This window comes from Electrona antarctica (genome assembly GCF_951216825.1).
Source record: "Electrona antarctica genome assembly, chromosome: 5".
Taxonomy (NCBI): Eukaryota; Metazoa; Chordata; class Actinopteri; order Myctophiformes; family Myctophidae; genus Electrona; species Electrona antarctica.
This window is the reverse complement of record NC_136810.1, coordinates 57,160,839-57,187,854: the sequence shown is the minus strand read 5'-3', so window position 1 is coordinate 57,187,854 and position 27,016 is coordinate 57,160,839. Positions and strand designations below refer to the sequence as shown.

The 27,016-nt window shown below is 42.9% G+C and overlaps 1 protein-coding gene across 2 annotated transcripts; it reads left to right on the top strand.

Moving 5' to 3' along the window:
- The first annotated feature begins 1,132 nt into the window (after nt 1–1,132).
- Nucleotides 1,133–25,557, top strand: fbxl9 (F-box and leucine rich repeat protein). Of its 2 annotated transcripts, XM_079501174.1 has the most exons (12): nt 1,133–1,385; nt 5,193–5,294; nt 6,426–6,560; nt 9,255–9,434; nt 11,384–11,698; nt 13,326–13,542; nt 17,798–17,958; nt 18,449–18,667; nt 19,911–20,051; nt 20,516–20,596; nt 22,660–22,874; nt 23,625–25,557. In XM_079501174.1, the coding sequence occupies exons 1-12, from the start codon at nt 1,302–1,304 to the stop codon at nt 23,794–23,796; spliced, it is 2,022 nt and encodes a 673-aa protein (XP_079357300.1). In that variant the 5' UTR covers nt 1,133–1,301; the 3' UTR covers nt 23,797–25,557. The 2 variants fall into 2 exon arrangements, with proteins under 2 accessions (XP_079357300.1, XP_079357301.1); XM_079501175.1 differs by lacking the exon at nt 19,911–20,051.
- Nucleotides 25,558–27,016: the final 1,459 nt, after the last annotated feature.

The window sequence follows — 27,016 nt, the reverse complement described above, 5'->3', positions numbered from 1 at the left end:
TATACACAAACGTTTCCCATTTAACCCTAACATTAACCCTGAAGAAAAGGCACTCCACAAAAGGATGGTGTAAATAAAGAGTTCCCTGCAGGGAGTGCTGATATATTTTTAAATCTACTGCTGCTTGAAAAATAGGAGAGCAGCTCCTCGCCAAGGGGGGTCCCATATTGCGTCTTTAAAGGAGCATTCAGTGATTTGGAAAACCACCCAGTCCTCCCCGGTAACAAAATGTGCACATGCACGCTCTACAGTGAGGGGAAGTGCAACAGGCCAACAGCATGTGCACCAAGGCCCGCCCCCACTCGATCATGATTGGAGGAAGGCCCCTCTCATCCTGATTGGATGAAGGCTTTGCCACCCAAAGCCCAAACTGAAACTAGGGTTTTTTGACCCCAGGGGCTCACTGGGGACAGGGAGGAACTCCTTATATGGTCAGCACACTCTATAGTAGGGAGAATTATCCAGAAAAAAAGAAAAAATAAGTGATATTTGAATTAAGTCAAATCACTGAATATACCTTTAAAGCAGTGGTGGGAAAAGTACTCAAATATTTTACTTAAATCAAAGTATCAATACTGACATATAGAAATACTCCATTACAAGTAAAAGTCTGGAATTCAAACTACTTGACTAAAAGTACAACAAAAGAATTGGCATCAAAATGTATACTTCAAGTACCAAAAGTAGAAAGTACTCATTGTGCAGAATGTCTCGTTTAAAGTTTTAAAATTTAGAAAATAGCAGATCTACAATTAAGGACCCTGTAAACCTCAGGCTTTCGTTTCAAGTACCCTGTTATAAACAAGTGTAAATATGCTTAATCATGGTAAGTGTATATTTAAATTGTATGTATTTAAAATAAATGTTTTGATTAATTGAAAATCCATTGAAACCCCAAGTCTTAGTGCTTTTTCTGGTTCTATCCTCTTTATAGCAGATGTTGTATTGACCTAGCTTCTGCAAACTGTCACAATTTTCAATCATTCAATCAATACCACGTGCCGTCAGTAGAAGGCGCTCGTGCGCGTTCGCGCCTTATTAAAACGAAAGAAGAAGAAAAGGAGGACGAGGAAGAGGATTCAAGCCGGATTCATTCGTAAACATACACCGTCGTACGGAGAAGCATAGACGATCAGCTGATCATGAGAGAATTATGGGCATGACATGACAGGATAGGATCTGGAATGAATGAATGAATGAATGAGTCGATTTCACAAACTATGATAGAACTAAAGCGTTACTTAATTAGCTCACTGTGCCGGTAACGTTACGCTTGAAAACAATAAGTAGGCTATAGTAAGATGATGAGTGGCAGTGATGATGATGATGATGAAGATGAAGAAGAAGAAGATGATGGAAGTCAAACACCGGAGCTGCCGCTTGAGGTGATATGGATTATTATTACCCTGTTATTACCGTCCGTAGTAGTAGCTACTACTAAACCTATATTATTATAAATATACATGCAGGTCCATGCAGGCCCATACATACAAATATAGAAGTGTATCTTTATTTCTATTTATTGGTATGTCTCTAAATGTTATGATGCATTTAACAAGGTGATTTCGAAAACACAGGACCATGATGTTAAGTCCAAAGTGCCTACTAGGGACTCTGCAAGGCAGGGGCGTCCTACTCCCTGAGCCATGCAGGCTTGCACTGATAACAAACTGATAACAAACTATCTTTACACCTGGGAAAAACTGAATCCATTCTCTTTGGATCTAATAGTAATCTCAGCAAGGCAAATGGCTTCTTGGTTAGAGTGGGTGACAATGTTATCACACGTAAAGATGAAATTACCTACCTAGGTTCCATCCTGGAGGCTAATCTTTCCGGTGATAAAATGGCCACCAACGTAATCAAAAAAGTCAACCAAAGAACAAGATTCCTTTACAGGATCTCCTCACTGGTCGACAAAAACACCTTGAAGACCTTAACAGGAGCCCTTGTACAAGGCTTCTTTGACTATGCATGCACGGTTGCACCTCCTGGTACCACAGCACCTCAAAGGCCCTTAAAACTAGGCTCCAGACCTCCCAAAACAAACTGGTCAGGCTCCTACTTGGCCTCACCCCCCGAACCCACCTCACCCCTGCCCACTTTGACAGACTGACATGGCTTAGGGTCGGCGACAGAGTACAGCATCTTGCAATGGGTCTGGTCCACAAGATTCGATACTACACCAAGATACCCATGTACCTGTGTAGATACTTCCTTAATGTTAACGAAGTCCACACCCACAACACCAGAGGGAGTGCAACGAATCATGTTCAACCCAGATTCGGCACAAACAAGGGACTAAATTATTTTCACCTCCTATGCCACCAAAATGTGGAACGCCCTACCAACAGTCATTAAGACATGCGAATCCCTTGACTCCTTCAAAACCGCTCTCAAAGGGCACCTACGGATGGCTGCAATTCGAAACTGGCCCCCGTAAAATCTGATCTAAATCTGATCTAAATCTAAACAAGTGTAGTGCTTTATTGGGTCGTCCACTCATAGTTAACTGTTTTTGAGTGGTGTAAACCACTCCTACAACTGGCTTTTGTGTGCAGAAAAAAATGAGCATGGTTGCTATGTTCAAAATAATTTCTGACGTAATTAAATCACACCCGGGTGAACTGGATGACCGTAGCAACCATGCTCATTTTCTCTGCACAAAAAAAGCCAGTTGTGAAATCACATCCAGGTGTGATTTCATTACGTCAGATCAGAGCTGATCAGGCTATATAATACCTTACCTTATATAATACCTCACATCGGACAAAAACTCCAGCTGAATCAACTTCATGGTCACAAATCATCACATCAGAAGACGAGTCTACCTAGCCAAAGATCTTTAACGTCAGACATTACGTCAGACCACAGCTGATCATGCTATATAAAACCTTACACCACTCAGTTCACACGGGTGTGATTTTTTTGTATTGAGTTGCACTTGAAATGTACTGTAATTCTGCAAACTGTTAATACATATACTTCAATCAATCAATCAATCAATCAATCAATCATTGAGCACCTAAATCACGTGGGAAGCTCGTCGAATCGCTGTTTTATACCTAACTAAATGTATGACAAATAAATAAAGAATGCATGTGTAGGATATGCTCCTGAAAAGCCAATATATACAGTACATGATTTGGGGAAAGACAAATGACAGATTTAATACCCTTCCATTTCTTGTTTATTCCGAGTCCGACCCTATAGCCTGATACAAGACTGTCTTATACCGTATGATGTCTGTCTTGATCACAGGCTAGTTTCCCTAACTCTGGTCCATAGCCTTACTGCTCTTGCTGCCGTTGCAGGCATTAGAGCTATGGACCAGAGCCAGTTCTTCCCCAAAATGACTGGATGTATGTATGTATCCACAGACAGGTGTTCATTCATACATCAATTTTGTAGTACTTGTTGGAATATTAGGCCTTAAATGTCAGCACAAAATATTATATGTATTTGGCCCCCATTTAAACAAATAAATGTAGGCCTATATAAATGAATGAACGAATGAACTGTGCCCAATATGCCCATGTGGTCAGCAGCACATACTGTAGGCGGTACCAGGTCATCTCGCCCCTTTTCCAACTCGCCCCAGCTTTTTTCCGCCGACCTCACGCCGACAGCTCGGAGCGGAGGTTCTTGTATTCTTTATTTTGTTTTACTGAGAATAAGGTTAGAAATTAGTTTAGGGTTAGGCATAGTTTTACTGGGGTTAAGTTTAGTAATAGGGTTAGGTTTAGGCATCGTTTTACTGAGGTTGAGGTTAGGAATAAGGTTAGGTTTAACCGTTTAAGCATCATTTACTTAGATTACTTTAGGAATACCAGGCCGCGCTGTTCCGCCAGCTGTACTCCCGGGGCGAGTTGGAAAAGGGCAGTTGGGCGTTGGCTGTCAAGCTGTGTCAACATGCTTCTAGATCTGTATACATGATAATGGTTCTATAAAATAATGTCATTGATTAAAATCTTTTGTACCAGTTATTTAGATGTAAATGTGGCACAAGCACAGGAACTCGATCCTGAACAGTCAGAGTGTGCCAAGGTTGGCCTCCGGCTGCATGAATGCCAAGGAAACTGAGGTCAGCGATAACAGGGGTTCTCAACGTTTTTGGCAGGGGACCCCCGGAAATGCTTTGGCCCTGTCTCGCGACCCCTGCCCCGCTACCCCGCCCCACCACCAGTACAAACTGACTGCAAAAATAACCTTAATAATAGAGAAAATACATCATAAATGAATACTGAAACGAGATATAATCATTAAGGAAACTCTTAATTTCCATTTCCCAGCCATTCAGTTGCAAAATTTGGGGAACCCTCAAAATAATTTGGTGACCCCCCCTCTTGTTGAGAAGCCCTGACCTATAACAGAGATAACAAAAAGCAAAAGGAACTAAGGCATAACTTACTGAAAACAGAAGGGAATCGAATTCAAAGGCACAAAGAAACTAAAACAAACAAAAAGGCAGGCAAAGGGTGGCGGACAAGAGGACCCGAGTCTCTGCTGCAAACTGCTGTCGTCCCCACCAGAGCATATTAAAGTTCAACTGAGCATTTATCGGCAACAGGATGATGGCCCAGCCAACTGGGATTAGGGTGTGGGCGAGGACACCCAATCAGGAAGGAGGGGCAGGTCCGAGCAGGGACCTGTCAATCTCACAGCCAAGTCTGCATTCAATCATTCACCTATCACTGCCAGCCATCAGCCTCTCTTAGGGCAGTATTATGCGTGTCTTAAGTACCAGGTCTTATTACTTAACTTAAGACCTGGAGGCGTGATCAATGCCATTTGGCTATTCTGAGTGGCCAAACAGCATTGACCATGCCTACAGGTCTTAAGTTAAGTAATAAGACCTGGTACTTAACCCATTTTGGGCGGGAACCCCTTTTGGTGTTTTAAACATTATGTTATAATTTAGCTATTGAAAAATAGCAGATCTACAAGCTCATAGCGTGCCACCGAGTGGCGCGCTACGAGCTTGTAGGTCTGCTATTTTTGAAAAATCGTGAAAATATTTATTTCAGAAAACTGGAGGATTTAGATTTTTTTTTTTAAATTTTGAGTTAAGACACGCATAATACTGCCCTTACTCTCCAACATACTCCATTCAATACCTTACATGAAACACAGAAAGAAATCGCTTGCTCTATCATCTAACAGTGATGTGTGTTTGTGTCTCTTGTGTGTAGATCATCGTTTGCATACTGAGTTTCCTGCGTGCTTCCGACAGAAGGGAAGCCTCGCTGGTCAGTCGGTGGTGGTACTATGCTAGTCAGGATCCCTCCTTCCAGGTACTGAGGACGATTGGAAAAAAAAACATGTTTCAGTAATTCTCAAACTATTTCATGTCAAGGACCCTGAAAATTATATGTATTTGGCCGCGGACCCCCATCTGAAAATATGTTGTTCCAGGCACCCTCCTAGAAGCAAGGATTTGAGTTAAAAACGTTCGCTCTGAAAGAATATATACATTCAAAGATTTGTGCCACATTTTCACGATTTAAAAAAAATAGCAGACCTACAAGCTCGTCGCGCGGCACTCTGTGCCGCGCGACGAGCTTGTAGGTGTCATCTGCTGTTTTTCAATAGATAAAGTATAACACCAAATGGGGTGTTATATATGAATGGGTTCATTTGTAAACTCTTATCGATTTCAATCGCCTTATTGATCCGATTTCTTATCGATCCCACTATCGATCCTTTACTAGTATATTGGTATAGTTGTTGGCAAATTGGTTCTAATCTGAGGCGTTCTATCGCTTTCATTTCATTTCCGCAGGCAGTCAAAGGTAACCTGACTCCGCCAGATGGGGCAGCAGAGAGTACACTGGGTTCCCCCCTCCTGCTCCCTGGATCAAGGCAGCACTGTGTATGCCTTGATCCCGCCTCTAGCTGCCGCTGATTGGCCAGGCCGTTTTGTAGCCGGGCATCAAGTCTACCTGAGAGTTCCCAGATGGGAGCAGGAGGGGGGAACCAAGTGTACTCTCTGCTGCCCCATCTGGCGGAGTCAGGTTAAGTCAAAGGTAGAGCATGTTGGCTTCAACCGATGTGCAACATTGAAAGCAATAATGCTCTCCGTCTCACTTTCTCTCTGTTTCTGCCCCCTCGTGGTTAAACGTGGTTTTAATTTTAATGTGCAAGTTTAGTGTCAAAGAACCACAATAGAAACCAGCCTCCAGGCATTATTGTGTTTGACGTTTTATTTGTTACCCCTTTGAGTTAATTTTCAATAAAGTGTGCGGACCAATCAAACTCCTCCATCTTTTCATGCTGTGTGTGTGTGTGTGTGTGTGTGTGTGTGTGTGTGTGTGTGTGTGTGTGTGTGTGTGTGTGTGTGTGTGTGTGTGTGTGTGTGTGTGTGTGTGTGTGTGTGTGTGTGTGTGTGTGTGTGTGTGTGTGTGTCTGCGTTGTGTGTTTGTTAGAAGAACGTGACATACAGGTTCACGGCATCAGCAGCGTCGTTGGATTTCGTGGCCGGTCTGAGTGGCAGGCCTCGCTGCAGTCTGACCATCAGCCACCTGGATGCGTCCAGCCTGTCCAGAAGCCTGCTGCACCAGGTAGCCTATACCGTAGGCCAGTGTTGATTTCGTCGACTAAAACCGAGACGAAAAATGATCGTCGACTACCTTTTTTCACTGACGAAAACTAAATGGAAACTAAATGAAAACTAAGCTATGATGACTATAACTGAGACTAAATATACTGACAATTTCGTCAACAAGAGATCCAGTATTAAAGCAATAAGGTCTCAGGTTACCGGGTATTTTACAATGGCTGGGAGGCATTGTAAAATACCCGTTAAGCTGGGGCATCGAGTGGCTTATTGCTTTTCTAAAACGGTTACAAACATATAGCAATATTAACCTAATAAAACTATTCAATTCACAAAAGTAGCTGCTTTGCGCCACCAGAGCGAGCCACATCACTTCCTTGTTTTGCTCAGCAAGTAGGCTATGTGACGGGAGAATAGCGCTTGATGTCTTTACGGGGCTGCCTGGAGCCACACATTCACAGTCATATGAGCCGGGCGGTGCTTAGACGACCGCACGGCATGGGTTTGTAAGACAATCAAGCGCTCCCCTTCCCCAGTACAGCTGCGGAATCAAGTGCGGAATCAGCTGGGAATGATATAAAGTGATTGAAGGTGTGGGTTATCGGTGAAATTTACACCGGTCACGTGACGGTAACCAGCCAATCAGAATCAAGTATTGGGACTAACCGTTTTAGAAAAGTAATTTTAAACTTGGTTGCATGCTGAAAATAGCCGACTTGTCGATCGGCTATTTTCAGCAAGTGTAAAAACAGTCATTACGACGGCATCAAGGCCCACCAAAATACATTTTAGTCGACTAAAGCAACTATAGATTTAGTCGACTAAAATATTATGATATTTAGTCGACTAAAGACTAGACTAACACTAACACTAAAACATTCCAGGTGACTAAAATGTGACTGAAACTATGACTATGACTAAAACTAAAATCCAAATTTGCTGTCAAAAACAACACTGCCGTAGGCCTGCATCCACACCACACTGTACCCCTCTCAAGTGGTGGAAAGTAATCAGTAAATCACACCATTGTGAAGTGAGGGGCGCTCTTATCATCGTACTTTATCATACATCTTCTCATTCCGGCCAATCACAATTTGCGTCCTCACCTTCGTCATCAATGTTTGTGTTACGCAATGTTTGCGTTTACACTATGACGTAAAACTTGACGTAATTTGACTATGACGTAAAATTTACACTATGACGTTAAAATCCATTCATTGTCAATGGGAATTTAATTTAATGTTTGTGGAGGACAAAGTTTGTGGACAGACGGGGAGGAGGAAAGAAACGAGGAAAACAGGTCGAGTCAGATATGTATAATATATTCTTGATTATAATAGCAGCAAACAATGTCAATGTAAACATAAGGTGTTTGCTTATATATCACTAACACAAGGAAGTAAGAATAGCAGACATGAAGTTGATTTGAACTGTATTTGCATAATATGAGCGGTTGCCCAGGGAGACGGGGTCAAAGTCTAACCTAGTCACATTCATTGTAGCCTATAGGTAAATGCAACAGGACTTTTCAACAATATTGTCTCTATTGTGTTTACTAGTATATTAGTTAAGTGTAAGTGTGTATACTCTTAGCTGTCAATATAAAGTTGTGTGCGTGCGTGCGTGTGTGTGTGTGCGCGTCAGTGTTAATTTCGTCGACTAACACTATGCCGAAAAATGTCAGTCGACTACTTTTTCTCACTGATGAAAACTACATAAAAACGAAATCAAATCGAACCTATGATGACTAAAACTAAGACTAATATGACAATGTCGTCAAACAAAAACTAGACTATGTCAGGGAGTGACATAGTGGAGAAGTTACAGAACTAAATGACTCGGGTGTTTTGCACTCTGCGGCGACACTGATTTACTACGACACTATGTATGACACATACTAGTACTACTAGTGCTTCTCAAATGTTTTAGTTGCATTTTAGTCCTTAACTAATGGAACCAAAATAGACCCATAAGGGTCCATTTGGTACTCTCAGAGTTACAGACCTGTCATGGTGGTCATTCAGGGCTAGCTCTTGTGTTTGTAATATGTGACCAAATTTGACTGAGGGACTGCCATTGGATTTTTTTTAGTTTTCGTTTTTCTTGTCATATGAAAGCAGGGAATCATAGCTTCAAATTGACATAGTGGTTGTTCAGTTTGACCCACCAGTTTTGGAGATATGGCTTCTAGAGTAAAGAAAACAGCGAGTTGAGAAAACAGGCTTGAAAGGTTCACTTCTGTGGTCTCCAACATTACACCTAGCTACATGTTTAAGCATTTATTTCATATTTACATTTCGATTTCAGCTCTGACACTTATTTCAGACATGCTCTAGTATGTGAAGAGTCTGCAAAATTAACTCATTTTGAAAAAACAAAAAAAGGTTTTTCTCCTGGTGAAAAGCTGGAATTTGCGCGATGGCAGTCTCTCAGTCAAATCTGGTCACATATTATTGTTCACCCAAAAAAAATAGTTTGACAAAATGTCTACCACAAGCCAGCATGGGGATGATCCCTGGTTGTGTGTCCCTCTAGGTGGCTGTGTGTCTGGGTCCCAGGCTGACCGGCCTGTCCCTCCTGGCTGTGTGTCCCTCTAGGTGGCTGTGTGTCTGGGTCCCAGGCTGACTGCGCTCTCCCTCCCGGGCAGCAGCCTCACGGAGAGCCTCTCTGATGACCCCTGGTTGTGTGTCCCCTCTAGGTGGCTGTGTGTCTGGGTCCCAGGCTGACCGGCCTGTCCCTCCCGGGCAGTAGCCTCACGGAGGCCTCTCTGCTGGCCGTGCTGCCCTGCCTCAGCTCCCTGCGCAGGCTGGACCTCACGGGCCTGGACAGCCTCTTCATGTCCGGAGCCTTCCTGTCCCGAGAGGAGCACAGGCAGCAGGTACGCTAAGCACAGGACATTTAGATGTTTGTTTTTTAGTCTTTTGAATAAAATGTTTCAAGTTTACACATACAAATAAATTCCACAATAATCAACACTTTATTTAGAACACACCCAAATCAAATTACGGCGTACATGTTCAATCAATTATTCCATCAAAGCAAACAGCATAAACAATGTTAGTTTGCCTCTTCTACGAAAATAAAAGTTACAAGTTACAGTTCTCTTGTATCATACCGTACTTGTATTCTTTCGCATCACGGAGTAACCTCGCATCAGACTATCCAGCATTATATCCACCTCGGAGGACAGTCAAGACGGGCAGTGTCGGTAGGCCAATCAGAGGCAGCGGGGCGTTACCATGTCTATGCTCGGACGCAAAATAGATTCATGCCACAGACAGTAACCTGCCTACCAGTGACATCATCAACTGCGTTTCCAAGCAAATAGGAACTACAGTCTCTCTTTCTGGAAAGTTAGCATGCTGAAAAAGAAGCCATTGTTCTTGCATCACTGAAAAGAAAGAAGAAGGCATTTTTTTGTCGAAACGTTGGTACTCAAAAATAAAGTATATTTTTATCGTGACTACGAGCTGTGCGACCTCTCTTGGTAAATGGTAAATGGTGCATTTATATAGCGCCTTTATCCAAGGCGCTTTACATAGATTGTGCATTACATTCACCCATTCACGCACACATTCATACACCGATGGCGGCGGAAACCATGCAAGGCACCAACCAGCACATCAGGAGCAATTAGGGGTTCAGAGTCTTGCTCAAGGACACTTCGACACCATCCAGCCACTATACCCCTGAGCCACCGCCCCGTCTCTTCGCTGCCTACCACAGGGAGGCAGGTTTCTGATCTGTCCACAGCCTGAATGAGCATTAGTGAGGACCAACTATATGAAGTTTAGGTTGAAAATGGGTGAAGAGGAAACCAAAAATCACACTCGTGTGAAGTAAGTGAGGGTCGCTCTTATCGTCATACATTCCGGCCAATCACAATTGGCGTCCTCATTTTTCTGTCCTCACTTTTTATCCTCAATGCGTACATTGCTCAGCCAATCAAATCATCGCTATGGGGTACACACTGTACACACTAAATGTACTCTTCATGTGACCACCGCGCTCTGACTGTAGGTGCGCTACCCGTTCAAAACATATCAAAATAACGGTAGTGGGTCACACACACCAAGACTTCAGTTCAAAATATTTCTTGCATTTTTGAACAGGGACAAACGTTTCGGCTATCCAGCCTTCATCAGTGTTCATCAGACACTGATTTGGGCATAGAAGGGGCGACCCTCAAAAAAGGAGTATACCTCAGAATTGTAAAAGTGCAGTACTTGACTAAATATACTCAGTAAGACGTTCCACCACCTGGTTGTGTTTTAGAGTTTTAGAGTTTTATTAGGATCCCCATTAGCTGGTGCATAGCAGCAGCTAATCTTCCTGGGGTCCACACAGAACATAAAAACATGACATTCGACATGAATGACATTACAGGACAATGATATATATATAAAATAAAATAAAAGATTTGGTCAACAATTTCCTCATCCACCTTCTGATTCCCCATTTTCTTGGAAGAGAAAAAAAAACAGAAAGCATATCATCATATCTGCCTCAGTTACATATTAGCCTTCCATTCTCCTGGGGTAGAAAACAAAAGTAGAGATAAAAATTGAAAATATTATCCTAATCATGATCATGACTGTGTGTGTGCGTGTGTACGTGTATGCGTGTCCGTGCACGTTCGAGCGCCCTACAGTCTTTGGGTTTCAAGATGCCTCTTCAATTGTCTCTTGAAACTTGATTTAGTTTTTTCTTTTGTGATCATAGCTGGCGGTTTGTTCCACTCAGCCATGGCTCTATACAGTACTGTGTGCTGCATAGACCCTGTTCTGGCTTTAGGGACTTGATAGCGTGTGTAACTTGTGTATATAGGTGCGCTCGGCTCTGTGCAACCTGGAGGAGCTGAACCTCAGCGACCTCCGCTACCTCTCCGACCTGACCTTCAACCGCCTGACGGGCTGCACGCCGCGCCTGCGCCGCCTCTCGCTGGCCGGCTGCCACGTGGCGTTCGAGTTCGACCCGTACCGAGGCCGCCCGGCGGGCGCCGACGGCCTGGACCTGGACTCGTCGGCCCTGCTGTCGCTCAGGAACCTGCGCGGGCTGCTGGCGCAGCAGAGGAACACCGTGGTGGGCCTGGACCTGAGCAGGACCTCCATCACCCCCGAGTCCCTGCGCACCGTGGCTCAGGTGAGTCCCTGCATGTCCAGTGCACTGCATGTGGACACTGGTGAGTAGGGATGGAGCTCGTTAAGTTTAATTTATAACACCTTATCGATCAGGCTTATCGAGCCGGGTTCTTATCGAGCCCACTATCGAGCATTTTCTATTATTTTGTGGAAAGACGAAATTCTGAACAGAACCAGCATATTTTACTAGGGCAAAATATAGAACTTTTGCAATTGACCTTTTTTTACCAATAAAATAATATTAAAGAAACTGTGAACTGGTTAATATGTGTACCGTCACTTTAAAAGCGTAATTTTGTTTACCCGGACAGCGCTGGTTGGCAGGTATCTATAGAGACACACGGGGACTACAAATTTCACGCCCCCAAATGAGACAGCGGCCCCACTTCTGGTCCGTTTCAACTGTGTACTGCAGCTGCCAATGCAATCCCTATGAGAGGCATCATGAAATACCCTAATTTCACTGGTTCATTACTGAGGCTATAGCGATTTTTTTTGTGTTCTAATAAAGTGTCCCATATGTTTGATTTGTCCTTTTCAATGTCACATACCTGCCATCTCAATATACATCCTACAATGTACTATAATATACTCCATCAGTTTGTGAAAAGTACTAGCATTGTAATTCTCAAGTCAAAGTGGTCGCACGGTATATACGTCACGGATGCATCCCTTGAGGTTTTCAATACCCAGATATATTTGTTGTATTTCGTTTCATATGCTATGTATTTGTTGAAAATGATCTAAACAGCATCTTGCAAGACTACTATTAATACTCATCTGGAGAATTCACTAGGTAGTTGAAAATGTCAGGATGTCACTCCTCCATTTAGCTGGGTTATTTTCCCATGCAACTATTCAGCAAAGTTAATTGCTGCCCTCTGCTCCGTTAACATTATGGGTAACTCATTCAAGTGGTAAATTAAATGTGAAATACATCCTCTATTGAGAAAACAACAATATATGTTGACAAAGACACTTCATACATTTGGAAACATATCAATATAGTCTTCAGTTCATTTCATATTATTTTAAAAGTAGGCTAACTACAGTTGAATTTCAACGGACTTCTATGGGCTGGCCTGCAGTATCCGTGCCAACGGACCAGAAGTGGGGACGCTGTCTCATTTGGGGGCGTGAAATTTGTAGTCCCCGTGTGTCTCTATACACTTTTAGACCGACATGTTTGTGCCAGCATGGATGATTACATTTATTTCTTGATCAACCCTTGTCTCCACTGTTTAAACATGATGTCATGGGCTGCTATGCTCCATAACAGGCTTGATAAGCCCAAAGCTTATTGATACCAGGTACTCAATGAGCTTGTTATCGGATTTTTTCGGGTATCGGTTGTGTGTGTAAAAACAGTCATTACGACGGCATCAAGGCCCACCAAAATACATTTTAATCGACTAAATCAACTGTAGATTTAGTCGACTAAAATGTTATGATATTTAGTCGACTAAAATTAGACTAACACTAAAACATTCCGGTTGACTAAAATGTGACTAAAACTAAATGAAAACTATTCAAGAGACTATGACTAAAAACAAAAATCTGAATTTTCTGCCAAAAATCTCTCTGGTGTGTATATGTATTATGTATGTATCTCTCTCCTTCTCTCTCAGGTGCAGGGCTTGGTCCTGGAGGAGCTGTGTCTGCGGGGCTGTAAGGAGTTGACGGACTACTCCGTGGAGGTTCTGGTGAAGCACCAGCCCAGCCTGCAGAGGCTGGACCTCAGCGGCTGTACGGAGCTGACCAGCAGAGCCCTGCTGGCCGTGGCGCGCACTCTGAAGAGACTCAGACACCTCAACATGGCCAGAGACTGGAGGCTCACCGAGAAAGGTCGGTTCGTTTTCCTTAACCCATTCAGGCCTGACGTCGAAATTAAAAAAAAAAAGTTTTCTAAATCATGACAATTTTCGGAAAGATTTGAGGCACATTTTAACGATTTTTCAAAAATAGCAGACCTACAAGTTCATAGCGCGCCACTCGGTGGCGCGCTATGAGCTTGTAGATCTGCTATTTTTCAATAGCTAAATTATAACAATGTTTAAAACACCAAAACGGGTTCCCGCCCCAAAATGGGTTAATGGTTAATGTGGTTAAACGCTAACGTGACATGGATGCGTTCCAGGTCTCAATGGGTTAACCCATTTAGACAATTCTACAAATGTCTTCTAAATTCTGACAGTTTTCTGAAAAACCTATGTTTCTATGTCAGTTGTTTTCAAACATTTTCATGTCAAGGACCCCCAAAAATATATGAAATTGGCCGCCGACCACCATCTGAAAATGTGTTATTCCAGGAACCCCTCAGAAGCAAAGATTTTTGTTCAATACGTTCGCTCTGGAAGAATATCAAAGATTTGCACTACATGTTCACGATTTAAAAAAAATAGCAGACCTACAAGCTCGTAGCGCGGCACTCGGTGCCGCGCTATGAGCTTGTAGATCTGTTATTTTTGAATAGCTAAAGTATAGCTAAAGTATAACATAATGCTTAACCAAAAGGAGTTCACACAACTCTGTCAGGGTTGCGTGGCAGCAAGGCACAGCAAGGGCTCGGTGCCGAGGCAGGAGTCGAGAGGCGGTTGTCCAGAACCTGCGATATACCTGATATATACTATATTAAAGATGGAGTGCCATAGTTTTATACTTTTTCTGATTTGTATGTCTATGGAAATAACATTACTCTAATTGACCCCCCCAGGTGTGGTTAGAATATTCAAATATTTCTTTTGATTGATTGAATAGTTCAGTGATTCTCAACCTATGGTACGCGTACCATATCCGGTACGGAACGACCCCTCGCGTGCGTGCGTGTGTGTGTGTGCGTGCGTGCGTGCGTGCGTGCGTGCACGCTGAGTTTCACAGCTATCTTAGCGTGTGTACCAGAAATATAGAAGTGAAGAATAATAGACGGAGGAAGGAATAATACTCAGTAATTATACAACAGGTCGTTTCGAGGAAACAATCTGATTGGTTGAAACAGCCTTCTAGCCGTGGTTCAAACGAGCACCACTCCACACCTAATCAAAACAAAGAATTCCGCTGCTCTGTTCTCCCAGAGCGCAGCAAACTTGGTGGCTAGGCTAGCTAGTTTCTTGGGACAGTTGAGGTCGTAGTGACTACATCTGTCATTAAAAAAAATAGTTCTTTTCAGCGATTTTCTTAGTTTCAAGGGTAACTGTTGTATAATTGCAATATTCCACGAGAGGGGGTGGTTTATCCTTGGGTGAGTTCCGAAAGCAACGCAGAAGTGCATTGATTTCTTTAAAATAAATAACACACCAGGATGCATCAGCGTTGTGTTGCTGGATCTCAGTACGACACACGTTTATGAGCAGGTTTATTCACATCAGCTATATATACAGATCAGCTTAACAAGCACTTCCGGTCTGGGGTTTGTTACTTCACAATAAGAGTTCATCAATAATAAAATATATACAATTCAGATCATAAATCTCAACACCCCCACTTGATCTCACATTGGTTATATATTCTTTTTCACACATTTCTCTTTTCTTATCCCTTAAACACACTTTTTTCCCCCACAATTCAAATAAATGCATATGTCTCTTCAAACAAATCATTCAACAGTCTTTAAACTCAAACTTTGTATATAGGCCTACACCAGGAAAATGTTTCTCATCAACTTGAACATTTTCAACTTAAATCTTTGACATCAGTCTTCAGTTCACATTCCATTATTGGTTGCAATGATGACCTTAAATACACATGTTACTCTTCTTCAAATGCATATTTACTTTTCTCTTCAAATGATCCGAGCAAACATAAATCATTCACACGATCAGATCACCACAAAACAAACTTAACATTTCTTCCGTTTCTTTTTTGTTCTTAGTTTCGTTTGCATAGCTGGGTTTTGAGTGTTGTGGTTTTCAGTCAAACAATCATGCACCACCACGTTTCTCTCCCCCACTGCTTTCTTGTCCTCTGGCTCTGGCTGTCTGACTTGTAACCTGTAGCAGTAGTCAATGTTCATCCGAACCTGTTTGCGAACGCAGTGAGCACTAACTATAGAAGCTGGCCTAAACTGTCTGACTGTCTGTCTGTCTGTCTGTCTGTGTGTGTGTGTGTCACCACCGGCCCGCCACCAGAGGGCGCAGCTGTATCACACAAAAAGAAACACACGCACACACACACACACACACAAAACTTAACTTAAAAAAAACTTAACTTAAAAAAAAACTTAAAGAAAAAAACGTTAAAAAAAACGTAACTTTTTAAGTTAAGTTTTATTTTTAACGTTTTTTTCTTTTTAAGTTTAAAAGAAAAGAAAGTTTAAAAGAAAAAATTAACAAAAAAGAGGGGGGGAAAAGCTCTGTGTGTCAGACTGCCACAACAGCTGCGTTCGCTTCCCGTGTTCACGCGTCTTACTTGTCTGCACTCAATTTCAATTCAATTCAATTCAAAGGGCTTTATTGGCATGAGAAAACATACGTTTACATTGCCAAAGCAGAAAGCACAATACAACAATACAGCAATACAATCAAAACAAAAAATATGTACATTTGAACGTCAGAATCTTCAATAGATCAATTTCTATATTGTACCAAGATCACTGGATGCAGGTATAGTGCAGGAATATACACAATGATTAGTCTTTAGGGTGGTTGTGTTCCGTTTGATATCCTTCAGCAACTCACGAATCTTGCTGCTGTGTTTGCACGTTGTTGTACTTCGCCCAGCAGATATGGGAGTTTTTTGTCATTGGTCATGTTTTCAAAATCTCCGTGTGTGGTTTTAATCTGTGGGAAGTATGTGTCTCTGATGTCTTGGTACAATGGACAGATGGTTAGGAAGTGTAGCTCGGTTTCCACTTAATTTTGTGTGCAGTGGGTGCATAGTCTGTCTTCTCTCGGGATACAGGTCTGCCTATGATGGCCTTTCTCGATCGCAAGACTGTGCTCACTGAGTCTGTACCTAGTTAGGATTTTTCTTTGTTTTGGGTCGGTCACGGTGCTCTGGTATTCTGCCACTGCGTATTCTCTGTTTAGGGCCAGATAGCATTCTAGTTTACTCTGCTTTTGTGTTGCTTCTTTCCAATGTGTCAGGTAGTTTTCCTTTTGCCGTTTTATAATTTGGTTTAGTCCAACGGGTTTTCTATCTCGTGGCTCTAGTTACATAGTCAGGTAAATAGGCTGGCCTCCTCCTCACTCTAGGTAGCCTCGGTCCCTAAGCTTACTTATCTGCGAAAAGAAAAGCCTGGTCACAGCGTAAGGCAGAGAAGCTATCGGCGGATGTATCCTCCGGAACATCCGTCAAGATGTATTTCCCCCGGATACGATATTTTCCCCGACCAATGACAACACTTGTTTCATTCGCGGAGAATCAACGTAATTTCCTTGGGGCGATACTTCCGCTAAAATCCCGCAACTTCCGCCACAAACAAATGATAGTCTTTACAGCGTAGATCTTGCCTTGCGCACTCTAGGAGGGTAGCGTGTCTGCTGTTTAGCCTCATCTGACTGTAGCTGGCATGTCCGAGGTGTAGGTGCTACCGCCTCGCGGACTTGCTGAACCTGCCCAGGGTTAGATTTAACCCATTTTGGGCGGGAATCCCTTTTGGTGTTTTAATCATTAAACTTTAGCTATTGAAAAATAGCAGATCTACAAGCTCATAGCGTGGCACCGAGTGCCGCACTATGAACTTGTAGGTCTGCTATTTTTGAAAAATCGTGAAAATGTGGCCCAAATCTTTGAATATATATTCTTTCAGAGCGAACGTTTTTTAACTCAAATCTTTGCGTCTGGAGGATCCCTGGAACAACATATTTTCAGATGGGGTGTCGGCGGCCAAATTCAGATAATTCTGGGGGTCTTTGACATGCAAAAGGTTGAGAACCACTAACATAGAAACATGAGTTTTTGAAGAAAACTGTCAGGATTTTAGAAGATATTTGTAGAATCGTCCTCAGGTAAAAATGGGTTAAGGTTAGTAGCCTAATAGTCGGATAACACGACCAACGCAACAACGTCTCCACTCCAGTATATCTACTGGCTCCATTATAATGGTCTTGATAACTGGTTGATATGGGTTGACATTAACACTTGGAATCCGCTACATTCCCAGGCATGGCTGAGCTGGCGTGTGTGTCGTCCTTGAGGACCCTGGACGTGTCCGAGTGTCTCCACATCAGCGGCACGGAGCTGCTCAAAGGCCTGTCGCTGCAGCCCCTCACAGACCGAGCACAGCTGACTAGCATCAGCTTCAAAAGCTGCACCTATATCAGGGTCTGTCTGTGTCTGTGTCTGTGTCTGTGTCTGTGTCTGCGTCTGCGTCTGCGTCTGTGTGCGTGCGTGCGTGCGTGCGTGCGTGCGTGCGTGCGTGCGTGCGTGCGTGCGTGCGTGCGTGAGTGCGTGCGTGCGTGCGTGCGTGCGTGCAGAACAAACTCAGCCATTGCGGTCCGAACTGCGGACTCACTCCCAATTTTCAGCCGTAATAAAGAAAATATACACATTCCATAAAAATATACAAACAAACAAAAAAGAAAAAAAAACATTTAAGAAATTGCTGATCTACAAGCTCACAATGTGTCATATCACGGTGCATTGTGAGCTTGTAGATCTGCTATTTTATAGTTTGAGTCCCAGGGAATGAGCATCAAATTTCACCACCTCTCAAAGAGACTCACCTGTTCAGATATTCAATCTACAAGCTCACACAATGCGTCTCATCGGCCTCTCTTTCTCTCTCTCTCTCTCTCTCTCTGCCTGTCTCCAGGATGCATTGGTGGTGTCTCTCGCCCAGCTTCTCGGCGGTTCTCTTCGCGAGCTGGACCTGAGCTTGTGCGTCTATCTGACCGACCTGTCCGTGCACGCCATCGCCACCCACCTGCGAGGCCTGGCGGTGCTGCGCCTCGGCCGGTGTGCGGAGATCACAGACTGGGGTCTGCTGGGGATGACGGAGCCTGCTAAGACCTGCCAACCCCCCCAGCACACGGTGAGAACAACAGTGGTGGAAAGTACACTTAAGGCTCATTCATAGTCTGGATTTTCGGTGGTGAGGTGACCACCGGAGCTGAAATAACGTTGAGCGGTGGTGAGTAAAAACAGAGAAAAGCCACCGAGTGCCGCGCTACGAGCTTGTAGATCTACTATTTTTGTAAATGTGTCGCAAATATATTTTTTTCAGAGCGAACGTTTTTAATTCAAATCTTTGCTTCTGTGGGGGGGGTGGGGGTCTGGAACAACATATTTTCAGATGGGGGTGGGCGGCCAATTATTTTTGGGGGTCCTTGACATGAAAATGTTTGAGAAAGACATTTGCAGAATCGGCCTCAGTCGAAAATGGGTTAAAGATGGAGTGCTTTCGGAACTCGCCCTCATGCGGGCTCATTCCTGCAGCATCGCAGGCGTGCATTAATGGCGTTAAACCACCCCCTCTCGTGTAATATTGCGCGGACCTTTGGGAACATGGGTTTCTTCTATATAACTCCACTGTGTGGTGGACTGGTGTCTCTAGTCTGTACAGGAGGATAAAGGCCCCAGTTCTTCTATATAATTCCACTGTGGCCCCTTTTCCACCAGTTGGTTCCCAATGGGAACCGGTTCAGTTCTTTTTGGTTTTTAGTCCATGAGCCAGAGCTCCAAAATTTAAACTTTAATTATGAATTGAGTGGGAAAAACCAGGTCTATATTAGATTGTTATCACCATTAAACTTCCCCAATTGAGTACTTACACGAAGACAATGATTTATTGTATTACAAATGTTACATTTTTAAATATGCAAATGAGGCATTATGTAGGAAAATATGCAAAATAATAGAAAATATGAAAGATCTACTACTGTGGAAGGGTTATCAAGTATTAATTTACTTGTATTGATCCTATAAATAATTTAATATAGGTCTAGTTTGCCCACCAATTTTGGAGCTCTGGCTCATGGACTAAAAACCAAAAATAACTGAACCGGTTCCCATTGAGAACCAACTGGTGGAAAAGGGGTCTGTGTGGTGGACTGGTGTCTCTAGTCTGTACAGGAGGATAAAGGCCCCAGTTCTTCTATATAACTCCACTGTGTGGTGGACTGGTGTCTCTAGTCTGTACAGGAGGATAAAGGCCCCAGTTCTTCTATATAACTCCACTGTGTGGTGGACTGGTGTCTCTACTATAGTCTGTGCAGGTGGATAAAGGCCCCAGTTATTCTATATAACTCCACTGTGTGGTGGACTGGTGTATCTAGTCTGTGCAGGTGGATAAAGGCCCCAGCTTCACGCGGACCTTTGGGAACATGGGTTTCTTCCGGCCGCCCAGCCTTCCGTTCCAGGACCGTCCCAGGCTGGTGACGCAGCAGGACCTGGGTCTGTTCAGGCAGCAGGAGCAGGTGGGCCGAGTCCTTACTAATTCATTCATGGATTCACTTCGTAATATAATTAGTAATTAACCCATTTAGACCTGACATCGAAATTACAAAAATGCCTCCTAAATCTTGACAGTTTTCTGAAATACCCATGTTTCTATATCGGTGGTGCTCAATATTTCATGTCAAGGACACCCAGAATTATATGTATTTGGCCGCGGCCCCCCCATCTGAAAATGTGTTGTTCCAAGGACACCCCGTAAGCAACGATTTGAGTGAAAACATTCGCTCTGAAAGAATATATTTTCAAAGATTTGTGCCACATTTTCACGATTTTTCAAAAATAGCAGACCTACAAGCTCGTAGCTTGTAGATCTGCTATTTTTCAATAGCTAAAGTATAACATAATGCTTTAAAACACCAAAAAGGGTTCCCGTTCAGAATGGGTTAATAAGTAATGTGATAAATGTCATGTTGCTTCATGGCAGGCCTCCGTGCTGGCTCTGTCCAGGCTGCAGGAACTGGACCTGTCTGCCTGCTCCAAACTCACTGACAGCTCCATCAGACAGGTGAGGTGGGAACTATATGCACAAAAACCAATTTAATTTTTCAATTTTTACTTGTAAAACTGTCTGTGATGTGACAATTCGGTATTTAAGTCCGACGTAATTTTGTAGTCCTACGTTACGTCCAAGTGGCACCAGCTCCCGTCCGCTTCTCATTGTAAATAGCAATATCTAAACGCGTGAATCTTTTCACAATAACGTTATTTTTCAGAAAGGAAGCCATTGAGGGTTAAAATGGGTCTCAATGCTTCCAACTCGAGTATAATTATTAATGTTCTGTACAAGTGTCCATGACAAAGAAAATATATGATGTGGAGACAATAAAGACTATTATTATCATTATTATTGAAGGTGGCAACAGTCCATTTGCTCAGTACAATATTTCGGATCTAGTTTGCATTAATACGATCTCTAATGGAGGATTTAGTTGACACAATGAAATAAAATGGCGATAGTATCCAGTGTGGGGCAGACGGCCTGTCACAGCCAGATTTGGGAGAGCAGCAGCTTTGTTGAAAGCGGTAAAATGAGACTTTCGTGGTTGTTTTAGTCTCAGATTTAGTCCGAACGAGCGACACAACTCTATGGGGACACAAAAGCGACACAAACAGTAGGACCCGGAAGTATCTCTGGAGGGGGCGCTTACTGTACGTCACGGCTAAAATACTGAATAAAGATGATTCTGAGGATGAACACATACACGAAACTGAAACGCCTATTTCAAAAGTACACCTTTTCATTTGCCTCATTCCTTGAAAAGGCCTGGTCAATGAGGAGGAGGGCCATTTGCATGTAAAATTGCCTTGTTTATTTGTTTTCATTTTGTTTTCATTTGTGTTCAAATACTGTACAAATATGTATTCATATATTTAATAATGCATTTTGGAATATGAACAGGAAGGACTGTAATGTCAGTTGTTTTCAATGTACGTTGTTAAACGTATAATAAATATTTAATTTATTCATTCATTCATTCATTCATTCATTCATTCATTCATTAATTCATACAAGATTCTCTTTTCAGGGACGTTGGTAGGGCGTGGCTGAGGGTAGGTGTTGCTGCCCCCTCCCTGAGCCTGGGCACACTTGAACTTCCATGCGTGGCCAAAGGAAGCTGTCTTTTGCGTCATTTCCCGGGTTTTTAGACAGCTGGTGGGTGGAAAAGAAGCTGGCCGACACGGCAACCTGCCGCGTGGGTGGAGCTTCTTTTCCATCCACCAGCTGTCTAAAAACCCGGAAATTACGCAAAAGACAGCTTCTTCTGTCCGTGCATGGAATCTTAACACAATCACTGTTTCAAAATAGAAGCTTGGGTACCGGGCAGATATGGCAGATTTTACTCTGAAAGCCGAGGGCTTCCGTTCCGTACAAAAACCGGGAGGCATGATGTATGTTGCTTGCTTACCTCGTGATCATTATGATAAAGTCTCTCTAGAAGCGTTAATATTCCGGGCGAGAGGCATGTTGAAGTCAGAAGTGAAGGCTGAAGTATAGCCATCTGGTCAAAACCACGGAGAGCTCCCTAGATTACGCGTGGCGAGCCTTTCTTTCTGATCGCTAAACAGGGAAGTGAACGAGGGCACGCATGTGTCAAAAGCAAGGAGTGCATTGCAGAAGGATAGGCCAACCCCCAAAAAACGGAACAAAATCTGAATATTTTTTTCCCCGTCATTGAAAAATCACACCCGTGTGAACTGAGGTTGCAACTCCCCTCTCCCCCTGCCTCTCTCTCTCTCTCTCTCTCTCTCTCTCTCTCTCTGTGTAATTAGCAGGCAACAGTGCAACACTATCTCGCTCTCTTTGTTTCTGGCACAACAGCGCCACGTTTGCCCCTACTGGTACTCATAGTCACATAGGTTAGGACGGACATTGCTGTTCCTTGGAGTGGTTGCACCACTCAAAAAGCGATAGGACGTGTACACACGCCGTCGCAATCAGTCGGTTGGATTAGTTATGACGTTTCCACACGTCGTACGAATGTGTGAATGTGTTAAGCATATAGTTTCTGTGAGTTTATTCATGTACAATTCTGAACTATAACCTTGGCTCCCCCATGCGTGGTGCAGGTGCTGCGTTTCCCAGAGCTCCAGCGTGTGTCTCTGTCCCTGCTGCCTGAGATCAGTGACGCGGGCCTGGAGTCTGTAGCGGCTCACTGTCCATGTCTGACCAGCCTGTCGCTCAGCCACTGCTCTGGGATCAGCGACCACGGGGTCATCCGGGCTGCTCCACTCCTGTACCGACTGCAGCACCTCAATCTGGCCGGTTGTAATGTCACCGATAGGTGAGATATGCACGCACGCACGCGCTGAGTTATGCGCACACACACACACACACACACACACACACACACACACACACACACACACACACACATTTTGCACATAGACTAAAATAATCGCACCTGTGTGAAGTGAGGGGCGCTATTATCATCATACATCGTCTCATTCCAGCCAATCACAAATGTGTGTCCTCACTTTTCCGTCTTCAATTTTCATGCCCTCACTTTTTATCTTCAATATGTACTTTGCTCAGCCAATCAAATCATCGCTATATGGGGTGATCAGCCAATCACAAGCCAATGTTTGTTCACACAAACCTCAAAACATATGGACGAGGGCAAGTCTTCACTGAGTAGAAACAGTACAAGCCATACCCTACTTTATCAATCAATTATAAAAATGAATGGGACCTATAAAGTATGTATCACAATGTTTACGAAGGTAATACAATTACATTTTAATTGTATTGTCAGTTGACTTCCTTATGGCAAAAAACAAAAAAAAGATTTTACGGGGGCCAGTTTCGAATTGCAGCCATCCGTAGGTGCCCTTTGAGAGCGGTTTTGAAGGAGTCAAGGGATTCGCATGTCTTAATGACTGTTGGTAGGGCGTTCCACATTTTGGTGGCATAGGAGCGAAAATAATTTAGTCCCTTTTTTGTGCCGAATCTGGGTTGTACATGGTTCGTTGCACTCCCTCTGGTGTTGTGGGTGTGGACTTCGTTGTACAAATCAACCAATGCTTTCCCTCAGGTCCCTGTCTGCTCTGATGCAACACTGCAAGCGGCTGAAAACGCTGGACGTGTCCACGTGCAAAGACGTCTCTATGACGACAGTGGACCTCCTCCAATCGCAGCTGCCCTTCCTGGAGAACGTCCACTGCCGGTTCGTGGGCGGGGCCGACCCCACCTTCGCACTGATCTGATTGGACGGAATGGACACTGTATTTTCTGTTTGTGTAAAACGTCGTTAAAAGCAGGCGACCCCGTTTGCACCATTTACAACACATCGTACTGAAGTACACGGTATTGTAGTACTACACAGTGCTGTGGAAGTACTTGATGCTGTAGAAGTACGCAGTACTGCTGCTACCATAATACCAATGGTTCTCAACCTTTTCAGAATAAAACAGAACAGCGCACATCCTCCGATCTTGGTGCTGAGCCAAACTGTTAAACTAACAGAAATCATGAAGAAAAAGCAAAGGCTCGCAACTCACTTTTGTAACGCTCCCACGTATTTTATTCACAATCAATCACAGCAGGAAGGACATACAATGTTTCGACCGGTATTGGTCTTTTTACTTATGTCCTGCCTGCTGTGATTGTGAATACAATACGTGGAGCATTACAAAAGTGAGTTGCGAGCCTTTGCTTTTCTCAACCTTTTCAGGCCGCGACCTCCCAAAATAATCATATTTGAACCGGGGACCCCCCCCACCCTGACAAGCACATGGGATTGCAGGAGTTGAGGCATCATTACATTTTGTTTAGTCTCTCGAGAGTGCGCTGTTTTTCCTTTATTTTTTGACGATGGGTTCTCAGATTGCATTTTGTTTGACTGGGTTCCACAGATCTACAAGCTTGTAGATCGGCTATTTTCACATTTCTTTTGCCAATGTTTGACCAATTTTTTATAGTACGCTATAGTGTCTTGATTTACTTTTGATGCTGTAATGGTATTTTGCGTTTATTTCGAGGTATTTAAAAAAGGTCTTAAAAGTCCTTAAATGGTCACTTTAACTGTCATCTGGGGATCCCCCAGAAATAAGTTTGAGAAGCAAACATACACACTGGGTTTAAAGCAATTAAACACATCGAACGATTTCGGCTGAAACAGCCTGTATAGGAGTTTAACAGCAGCACTGTTTCTTAACCCATTCTGGGCGGGAACCCCTTTTGGTGTTTTAAGCATTATGTTATGCTTTATCTATTGAAAAATAGCAGATCTACAAGCTCATAGCGCGGGTGCTATGAGCTTGTAGGTTTTATTTTTGAGAATCGTGAAAATGCGGCACAAATCTTTGAATATATATTCTTTCAGAGCGAACGTTTTTAACTCAAATCTTGGCTTCTGAGGAGTTCCTGCATATTTTCAGATGGGCGTCGGTGGCCAATTACATATAATGTTTGGGGTCCTTGACGTGAAATATTGAGCACCACTGATACAGAAACATAGGTATTTCAAGACATTTTTAAAATTTCGACGTCAGGCCTAAATAGGTTAAATAATTAGCAGCACAATACTCTCCATAATGTAATTCTAAACCTACACTATAGTCTTGCTGTTGTACACATACAGACAACCAGTTGAAGAAACTGCAGATTGAAGCTTTTATGAAATATCCGAGCCCATTATGGTTTTATGGAAGATGCTTCTTCTGAACATCAATTTAAGTGTTATAGAACATGTATTCTATTGCTAGTTTGACCCATTCTAATATTCTTCAATCGTGTATAAAAATGACTGAAATCAGTCGAGGTAACTGAGAAGTTTTAGTCCATGTATATAGAGTAGAAGGCTATTTCGAGAGGGACCACCATGTCAACATTTACTGTATTGTTTAAATATTGTTTGTTTTAAATTGTGTTGGATGAAAAAAAAAATCAACATTATCAGGGATGTGTATAATAAAGCCTGAATAAATCAGAACAGGAAAGAAAATAAAATTTGTTTTATTACTGTCTTTCTTGGAAATATTGCAGTGGCACTGGCAGGCACATTTTTTGGTGGCATAGCAGGAGAAATTGATTTGCACAGAGCCCAGTTTAAGTGTCTAGTTCTCTAGTGCCCACTGTGTAATAGTCCGCAGTGGAAGTGGAGTAGCCTACATTGATTTGATTTTATTCAGGCCATTAATGGTAGCAATTATCACAAAGCAGAAATACTGTTAATTTAAGTCCTCTATTACGATGCCAAAAGTATAGGCATCACAATAACAAGCTTATTAGACTAAATATCTCCTCAATGACACCTATTAAAACAAAAATAACTTCCAGAACAAATATCACGTTTGCTTCACAAATTTCAAAATGTGTGCACATCGTGGTGCGCGTGCCCGACAAGTTTGAGTATAATTGGAGGCATCGGGGGGCATGCACAAGAGTTCATCATCATGACATCATCCCTAAATAACTTCACTTTGCGTTTGTGATGCCAACCATCATGCGACTAGAAATTAACTTGACACTTTCTCTGCATTTTGGATCTAATAAATTCATTTAAACAACTATGTTTAAATACATTTGAATTAAAATGCTGCTCTAAATTTAAATTGTAATCTTTACTGAATTGCCAGACTGTTGACAGACGGTCCCTCGGCCTGTTTGAGTTGGTAAGGGAGCATCACACAAGAGTCATCCGTTCTGATAACGAAAACACCGACTTGCCGGCCTACACGACGCCCGGACGGTCTACATTTCTGGAGCAGTAGGTAACTCATTATTATTATACAATAATATCTGGACGCAACTAAAACATCGTCTTTTCTCAAGAACGTCATTTTAAAACGTTATTTACTTCGTCCGACTCTTTCCAGACGCTCCCTCCCTCGCCGGGACCATCCATCCCAGCATCCCCCGCGTGTTCAACGACAGGGTTGCCATGTCCGCTTTTTATAAGCAAGTTCGGGCTTGTTTTTGGCAGCTTTATGCTTCCAGTTTTTCCTGTAAAGTTGCTTTTTAAAATATTGGTAGTTGGGGGTTGCAATGCAAGTTTTTGGGGATTGTTTCTAAAGTGTTAGTGATTATCAAGCATTTTCATGTCAAGGGCCCCTAAAATAATTCTGTAAAACCTAAACATGATTTGTTCTGCAAGGTCTGCAGAGTGTAGACCCGGGCCACACCTGAACATATTTTATGCCAGGGGCAAGAAAATAAATAAATCCACAAATTACTTTTTATTTTGATTGAAAATAGCAGATTTTCAATGCGACTACGAGCTTGTAGTCGCTTCTTTTGGATTTGTTTTTGGTTTTCATCAAAAACCTGGGTTGGCTTGTTTCTCTCGCAAAACCTGGCAACACTGGTTCAACGGCTCTTCTCTCTCTTCAGAGTAGACCGTCTCGCTCTTTGAAACCAACATGCATGCGGTGGAAATGTATTCCGCTGCATAATAACAATAAAACAAATCCAGTTTTAAATTAA